This window comes from Physella acuta, unplaced genomic scaffold, assembly GCF_028476545.2.
Source record: "Physella acuta isolate Inbredline_101_S28 unplaced genomic scaffold, ASM2847654v3 ptg000561l, whole genome shotgun sequence".
Taxonomy (NCBI): domain Eukaryota; kingdom Metazoa; phylum Mollusca; class Gastropoda; family Physidae; genus Physella; species Physella acuta.
In genome coordinates, this window is record NW_026732080.1 from 415798 (window position 1) to 425539 (window position 9742).

Sequence of the window (9742 nt, forward strand, 5' to 3'; positions counted from 1 at the left end):
TCCCATCTGCCCTTCCATCTGCCCTCTTATCTGCTTTATCATCCGTCCAATGAAATGTAACCTCGTGACGACCATGTTGACCTAGTCATCTGTCCTAGTAGCCGCCACGAAACTTTTCCAAAAGGTTTTTAGACTACACATTACATCACTGAAAGGAACATCGGAAGTTTTTAAATATCAGGCTCGAACCTGTGTCTCTTGCATGTGACATCAACCGCCTGAAATGACGCAATTATCGTACAACATACAACATCAACATACTGCATGAGACGACCCACCTGTATATCGTACAACATAAACATCAAACGCGTGAAATGACGCAACTATCTTACAACATACAACATCAACATACTGCATGAGACGACCCATCTACCGCTGGGTGTGCGAACAATTTCAACAATTTTAAGTTTAATTAATATTAATTTGTGTGTGTGTGTCTTTTCGCCGTGATGAACAATTCGATCATTTTATTTTATTTATCATTTTATTTTATTTAACATTTTATTTTATTTATCATTTTATTTTATTTATCATTTTATTTTATTTAACATTTTATTTTATTTAACATTTTATTTTATTTAACATTTTATTTTATTTAACATTTTATTTTATTTATCATTTTATTTTATTAATCATTTTATTTTATTTATCATTTTGTTTTATTTAACATTTTATTTTATTTATCATTTTATTTTATTTATCATTTTGTTTTATTTATCATTTTATTTTATTTATAATTTTATTTTATTTAACATTTTATTTTATTTATCATTTTATTTTATTTAACATTTTATTTTATTTATCATTTTGTTTTATTTATCATTTTATTTTATTTATAATTTTATTTTATTTAACATTTTAATCTCTTTATGTGAACAAGGGAAACATTTTATAATTTCTCCTGCCCGAACTACTCTGTTTCACACCCCGATCACTTTATTTTATTGGACCTCTTGTCTCTTTACATATGAACAGTGTGAACATTTGAATAACACGTTGAACATTATGTCTCAGATTTTATGAACAGTGCGAACATTTTACTTATTGATTGGGCAATGGTTTTCTGCTTTCAAATAAACAATGCAAAAATTTTAATTATAATTAATTATATATCGACATTTAGTCTCCGATTAAATGAACAATGTGAATACTTTTTTTTAAATTATTGGACATTTTTGTCTCATTTTGCCTACAATCATAAAGTCATCATTTTTATTATTACCTCCCCCCTACCCTACATATTGTATATACATTTTTGTGTATTCATCAAATTTATTCTTGTTTATCTAGTGTTGCGTCTATTATACACTAGCTTCTTACAGTCAATAAATTTATCTTTTGTTGGTGCGACATTTTTATCTTCTTCTGGTGTTGTACAGTAGAATTGTCTCCCTGTTGTTTTCAACCTTTTTTTCTCTGTCACCTTTGAACCCTACACCTCCGTCTAGTACCCTGCACACAGAGAACAGACTAGATGCCCAAGACAACATCTCATATTTACGTGCTGGAAGCTGTTTTTAAAGCTGTATATCTAGATCAAGGAAATATTTCTAACATAGAGATTACACTGGAAGCTGAGTTAAATATACCAGCTGCCAGAAAACGTCTGTTTGCAGTGGTGGAATGGGGGGGGGGGGGGGCTGACAAGGCAGTGACCTGAGGCCCCCGATTTTTAGTGGCCTCTGAATTATTCTGTCCCGAGACGATAACAAATTTGATTTTCACGTCGCTCATGAAAAAAAACAACCTCAAAAAGTGTCTACCATCAGATGGCGTCTTGTAGAAAACGAATAAATTAAAATCAAAGAAAATGTCCTTAATACAGGCTAGAGAAACATGTACTCACATACATGTTTACTAGTGATGCCGCTAACCCTAGGCCTAACCTAAACCAAATAACATGTTGAAGATAGCCATAGGCCTTTCCATTGTTTAGCTGGTTGGCGGGCGTTAGGACACATAACAAGCACTTAACAAATGTTACAATGTGTGAGCTAGTCCCCAAACTCAACCATCCAAAGAATCAGCGCTACAACCTGCCAACAGCATGTCTCCAGCCATCTGTACCGTACGAGGTCACTCTATGTTAGAAGTTAAACACGATAACTGGAAGCACGGGTTATAGGCCCTAACGTTTTTTAAGAAACAAATTAATTTAAAGAAAATTTAAACCGAACCAGACGCTGTAAATTATCACCATACAGTGGGCTTTCTCTTAGAGAATAGACAAATGACGTGACACTAGTTCGACGTTTATTTGTTTTGTTCTTTATCTATCACTCTATAAACAAACAAAAGTTGTATGTATTGCCATCTCTTGTTCTTGTTCTACTTCCCCTCCTGATACACACAATGTCTTGAAACTTGTTGAACAATTTCTAACCTATACAAGAAATATCCAATTATCCGTCTGTTTTAGAAGTACTTACACAGATGCTTCAAACTTAACTTTAAAATCCAAAGATTAATTTTATTAGTTGACCTATCATAGAATGTTGAAGAAATAAAATTCAAGACGGTCAATTAAAAAGATCTATTATGTGTTGTTTTAAATCAAATTTTAAAATAAAAATATCCGGCATTTAGGCCCATTCGTATAATCTACTCCTACCAACACAAACACTAACGTCAGCACTAACACCAACACCAACACCAACGTCAGCACTAACACCAACACCAACACTAACGTCAGCACTAACACCAACACCAACACCAACGTCAGCACTAACACCAACACCAACACTAACGTCAGCACTAACACCAACACCAACACCAACGTCAGCACTAACACCAACACCAACACCAACGTCAGCACTAACACCAACACCAACACCAACGTCAGCACTAACACCAACACCAACACCAACGTCAGCACTAACACCAACACCAACACTAACGTCAGCACTAACACCAACACCAACACCAACGTCAGCACTAACACCAACACCAACACCAACGTCAGCACTAACACCAACACCAACACCAATGGATTATTTCAGCGATTCTAAATGGCCTCACCCAACATACGACTGTCTTGACCACTGCACCCACTGCAATGACCGCCTCCCCCATACACCACTACCCTGACCCCCCCCCCCCCTCCACCACCTATGACGTCACTAAGAAATCTCTCTCCCCACAGTTCCAGTGTCCAAGCCCCACTGGACGTACGTGGGCACCCACGGCGCTGACCACTGGAAGGATGAGTACCCCATCTGTGCCAGCTCCAGCAGAAGCAAGCAGTCCCCCATCAACATCAAACCCCAGGATGCCAGGTACATAGAGGGACTCGACGACCTGTTCTTCAAGGGCTACGTGGCCAAACACGGCGTCACCATGGAGCTTACCAACAACGGGCACGCAGGTAAGACGCAGGTACAGGACAAGTGGGGGGTGGGGGAGATAGAAAGTTGATTACAGAGGTTGAAGTTTCGGTAATTAGATTTAGGCAAGGAAGAAATTTGACGGAAAAACTGTGGGGAGATGGGGCGAGGAAGTTATGTACCAATAGCCGATATATATATATATATATATATATATATATATATATATATATATATATATATATATATATATATATATATATATATATATATATATATATATATATATATATATATATATATATATAATTGTATAATCTTCCATTATCGAACACGCTACAATGTAGCCTCTAGCTGTGGTCGCTAAGTAGGCCAAACATTCGATGGTTAAATGGTCAGACTTGTGGCTACCGGGACTGGCTAACTGAGGTAGCTGTTGATGGGGCCAACATGAGGTGGCTACCTGTCGTGTCTACATACAATGACGAGATGCTACTTCCGGATACATATGGGGATAGAGCATTAACAAGTTCTTTAAGAACATTAACAAGTTCTTTACATACGGGAATGAAATTTTCAAAAAGAGCTAGTCATATCAAAACAGTGTTACCACCAATATACATAAAATCCCCTTCTCTGTAAGAAAGCATTTTAAAATGTTTATCTTTTGCTTTATGTATTAATTAAAATAAATAAAATTCATACACATACACATTGTGAACTGTGCAAGTGATTAATATGCAACCAAAACCATTGACGGAGCAAAAATAATGTGAGAACAAATATAAAATCATTTCATGACTCCCTATCAGGACGAAGTGAGTAAAACAATTTTTTAACCAGCACATCAAACACAGCACTTAACCAGGTCAGGCTAATGAGGTGTAGGATATTTAGCCGGTTAAGTTTGGGTTAAGTTAGAGTGTAGCCTATATGAACTTATTCTGTATGGGTATATTATTTTATTTGATGAAAATATATGTACATAGCCTTGAACTTTTAATTATATCTGTCGTATTGGCCTATATGGTTTAAATAATGTTTGTGTATTGGTAAAGGAATTATTTTCATTTCTTTCCGTTTTTGTTTACAACACCATAGCATGGCCATTGAGTTTTGGTGTAATTGTATGGTGTAATTAATTCTATTTTAGGGTACCATGCGTGGTAAAAAAAAAAGATTTGAAAACCATTTACTACTGTGTTATGAGAATATTTGTGTGTATCAGTTTTTCACTATGGCATAGACCTACGGTCTGGCAATTGCTTTTTGCGTTGGATTTTCAAAGATTTATCAATCGCTGATAGTCTGTTATTGTGAAGAATTAATATTACGTATCTCGCAATTTTATAACATATCTATGATCACCAATGATCAGAATTCACAATCAGCAAATCCATCCCTAAAAAAATGTGTGCTCTTCTTGTATTCGAACCTGATCCACTTGAGTACGAAGCTGACATCCAACCGACTCGACCAGTGACGTTTGTCTCTTGTTTCAGTTCAAGCTGACATCACCGGCGGCCAGATGCTGGTTATGGGCGGCGGCCTGGTGGGGACCTACAGGGCGGCACAGTTCCACTTCCACTGGGGGTCAGACAACGGGAGGGGGTCGGAGCACCTGATAGATGGGATGTCTTACCCACTGGAGGTACTTGCCTGGAGTTACCTGTTTATATATATATATGTATATATATATATATATATATATATATATATATATATATATATATATATATATATATATATATATATATATATAGTTCATTCATTCATTCGTTCATTCATTCTTCATTCAATTTTATTTATTTTATTTATTTTATTTATTTTATTTATTTTATTTATTTTATTTATTTTATTTATTTTATTTATTTTATTTGTTTTATTTATTTTATTTATTTTATTTATTTTATTTATTTTATTTATTTTATTTATTTTATTTATTTTATTTATTTTATTTATTTTATTTATTTATTTTATTTATTTTATTTATTTTATTTATTTTATTTATTTTATTTATTTTATTTATTTTATTTATTTTATTTATTTTATTTATTTATTTATATGTATGTATGTACATATGTGTATGTATTTCAGGCCCATATTGTCCACTACAGTACAATGTATCCCGACTTGAAGTCGGCAGCTACCAGCAATTATGGTCTAGCTGTTCTGGGTATCATGTTTGAGGTAAGATGGGTGGTTGTGTGGTTCTTAGATTTGGCAGGGCAGATCTTAGGTGTGGCAGGGCAGATCTTAGATGTGGCAGGGCAGGTCTTAGATGTGGCATGGCAGATCTTAGGTGTGGCTGACTAGCTATTCGGTGTGGATTTATGTTGTGTACAGCTTTATGTACCCACCAATTTCTGAAGATTTGTTTTGTATCTCCAGGTTGCTGACGAGACCCAGGAAGGTTACAAGAAAATTTTTGACAGGCTGGAGGAGGTAGAGGAGCCGAGTAAGTTGTGACTAGGGTTTGGGTTTGGGTTTGGGTTCGGGTTGGAGTTAGGGTAAGGGCTAGACTTAGGGTTAGGTTGATTAGGTCAAAAGCCAATAAATTAGCTTTTATACAAATATATATTATTGGATCTTGAGAAATTAATTAATAGACCTCCAAGGTACTACAGGCTACACACACCATACGCACACCTTACACACCCTACACACACCATACACACCCTAGACATACCCTACACACAAGTTACACATACCCTACACACACCCTACACACACCATATAAAAACCATACACACACCATACATACACCATATACACCCTACACACACCCAACACACACCATACACACCCTAGACATACCACTGCACCATTGCCCCCCCCTGCTCCTTCTCTTAACCTATGATATCCCCCCCCCCACATCGCCTCATGTCGCCCCACCAACCCAGTACTCTAAGGTCACCAACTGACGTGTTCCACAGATTCCAAGGTCAGCCTTGAGGGCATCCAGCTGGACTCTCTCTTGCCGGAAAACCGTGAAGATTTTTACCGGTACGACGGCAGCTTGACCACACCCGGCTGTTACGAGACGGTCACGTGGACAGTCTTTAAAGACACTGTCAAGATTTCAGAAGAGCAGGTAGCATCTTTGTATCTTAGTTGACATCTTAGCTAATTCATTCAATACGTGGGTCATTTCATTCAATAAATGGGCCATTTCATTCAATAAATGGGCCATTTCATTCAATTTAATTTCATACAATCCAGTCTCCAATCAGAAAATTATTGCGATATTGACTAGTCACCATTCTCGATAACTATAGGCTCCACTACACTCCCCACATCTACTGTACCACCCCCACCCCGTACCCACATCCCCACACATTATCTCTCCCCTCACCTAACTTGCTCAACTCTCCCCACAGCTCAAAAAACTCAGAAAAGTCAAATCCAACGAAAAGGACACGGCAACCAATCACTACCTTCCTCTTGTCAACAACTACCGACCAGTTCAGCCAATCAACGCCCGTCTTATAAAAGCAAGCTTCCGTTCGCTATCAGGGGCCAAGTCTCTAGTAGCTAGCCTGTCATTGGTTGTATCTGTCGCTGTGTTATCTTTACTCAAACATGCTCTATGATCTACGGCAGTTATGTTGGTTTTTTAAAATTAATTTAAATCCAGATTTTTTAAAAGTAATGTTACTATATATATGATTTTGTTAAAATAAGTTTCTCTTTTGAGGACCTTCCTTAGCATAATAATTTGTTGTTCAATATATTTATTTTTCAAATGCAACTAAAAGTTTGAACTCAGATAATGTCAATAAAATCAAACTTTTGATTTCCCTTTTCGGTAATTGTCGTACATAAACATACACAACAGCAATTTTGTAAAGTTGAGAGAAATTTTTAACTTAAATCCCTAAACGCGATTTTCACTTCTTTTACCAACACACTTTTAAAAATGTTTTTAAACCCTAAAACGGGTGTTGGTTTCAAAAGTTCCAGAAAGTTCTGGTACCGAAATAAATTACTTCACTGACGGATATTTACGTCTCCATGAAATGTTGAAGTTTTTAAAAATGTGTCATTTGTATTGGCAATGCATTGCGCATCAATTCCAAGAATAGAACGGAGATTCCCGTTCGCTGTTCACATAATTTTTCCAGTATCTTCACAAAGCCATCATTTGAGATCCATTGTTTGAGATCCATCATTTGAGATCCATTGTTTGAGATCCATCATTTGAGATCCATTGTTTCTGATGTTTTCATTACCCTTGTGTGTGCCAAAGAATATTATCATGTTACGTAATTAATTAGGCTGAACCAATCAATATTTATTGTTGTAAATATGTTCATTTTTTTTTTATTTTATTGAGGTTTTACCAGCATCTAATTAATGAAGTAATTAATGAAGTAATTAAAGACGCCTGTGTTATGATCCAGGCAGAGAAGTATTACTCAGATTGTTGGTGTTCATACAATCAATTTTAATACATGTAAGACTATGATTTAATGATTGTTGTATTGATTGTTATGATTACTATAATATTTAGAAAAAAAAAGCAATATTTTGTTGTGATTTGTATGGTGCGTAATCAAAGTTTGTCCAACTGATTTTAAGGCTACTCTCATTCATTTTTTTTTAAAAATATTTTTTGAATGGCTTCCCTTTGTATGGACTGTAAAGGGACTTAAATATATGTTCTTATATTTTTACAATTGTAAACTAGCATAACAAAAATATATATAATTCATAGTTTTCTAATGTAACATTAAAATGCATTTTTATTTTAACATTTCTAAAGATGTATAAAAAATGTTTTCTGAAATTAACCAACGCAACAAATTAAATTCTAATTTTGTTTCCTGAAGGAATAAATATTTATTTTTCCATTAAATGAAATTTGTGTCAGTCACAGAATAAAAAATCAGTCTTTTGTGTAGATCAACTAAGACAATTTTTTAAATTTTTGAACTGAAACTCGTGAGGTGTCTATGTTAAACTCGAAACTCTATTGTATGTGATTTATTTTAATGTAAAGCTCTGTTCGTTGGTTACATGCCGTGAAACTACAGCCAGTTTTCTTCATGTAAATGATGTAAATTGTATTTGGTTACTTATTGATACATGGGATCCTTTTATTAAATCTGTATAATAATCTAGATTAGTTTTTTCACTTCACAAATATTCATGTCGCGCGTGATGATGTATATCATGAGTGGCGTCACTAGGTCGGGTGTCACCCGGTGTTGTACGCACCCCCCGACACCCCATTGTGACGCCTCAGCATACCTCAGTTTTATTTTAACCAACTTTTGACGTTATAGGCCTTCTGTTATGGCCAATCAATATTCCACAATTCCGTTAGCAGGAACCAGTTGAACTTGTAAGAATCGAAACCTTTCTTAGGCATTTATAAATCCATATTTTAACGATGTAGACAACTTAAGGGTGTTAGGTTATAAATCTACATTTAACGATATAAATAAATCCACAATTTAACTATATGGGGCTCCACATTTTATACATCCGCCATTTTATGTGAACTCATTAAATAAAGTTATACACAATAATGGATTTTTTTCATGTATATTAATGTCTTCATTGTTCTGCCTTTTATTCACATAAATATATAGATATAGATATCTGTCATACATATATATATTTTACATTCGTCTGTCACGCATCTGTTGGCTGCATGATGTATGACAGACACGCTAGTAATCCGTCATACACACATCTTATATCTGTCATCCATCTGTTGCCTACATGATGTACACTCTGTAATTGATGCATGGATGTGTAAAGTCTACCCATAATGCCATTTTACTGCACAATTTTTTTTTCTAATGTTCACGTTCGCATGTTGATTAACGATCAATGATTGAATATCTAAGATAATCAAAGCACTCAAAGAAATACTTGATGTATCGATGTATCGATTTCATGACTCGCAACACAGAATAAATATTTATTTACTTTATTCGTTCCATTAACTGTGTGTGTGAGAGCGTGTGTGTGCGAGAGAGTGTGTGTAAGAGTGCGTGAGAGTGTGCGTGAGTGTGTGTGTGTGTGTGTGAGAGAGAGAGAGAGAGAGAGAGAGAGAGAGAGCAACTTCAGGAAACTTTATGTGTAGACCCTTGTCTTTGAAGTTATAACTTTTTTTCTAATGTTCAAGTTCGCATGTTAATTAACGATCAAATGGTTTGCTTCTTGCGACCGTCCTAGAGCCTGATTCAATCAACACTTGACATAAGATGATGATTAATGGAAACAGATTTTTAAAAAAAAATCATAAAAAACGTTTTACTAACATGCTTTTATGTAATAATGCACTAAAAAGTAGAAAATAAATTATAGACTACTATTTAAATAACTATAAAAAAGCGTGGGTCACTTTAGTATCTATTGGATACCTTTACTAATGTTTAGGAAGACACCCACGCTTTTCTTTATCT

The 9742-nt window shown here is 35.0% G+C and overlaps 1 protein-coding gene across 2 annotated transcripts in view; it reads left to right on the top strand.

Annotated features, from left to right (window-relative positions):
* LOC131946442 (uncharacterized) overlaps window positions 1-9267 on the top strand; it is a 68083-nt gene extending 58816 nt beyond the window's left edge. For both annotated transcript variants that reach the window (XM_059307211.1, XM_059307210.1), the window contains exons 17-22: window positions 3143-3364; window positions 4826-4974; window positions 5421-5513; window positions 5715-5781; window positions 6260-6417; window positions 6704-9267. In XM_059307211.1, coding sequence (XP_059163194.1) covers window positions 3143-3364; window positions 4826-4974; window positions 5421-5513; window positions 5715-5781; window positions 6260-6417; window positions 6704-6916 — 902 coding nt within the window. In that variant the 3' untranslated portion in view covers window positions 6917-9267. The remainder of the gene's footprint in view (window positions 1-3142; window positions 3365-4825; window positions 4975-5420; window positions 5514-5714; window positions 5782-6259; window positions 6418-6703) is intronic.
* The last annotated feature ends 475 nt before the right edge of the window (window positions 9268-9742 follow it).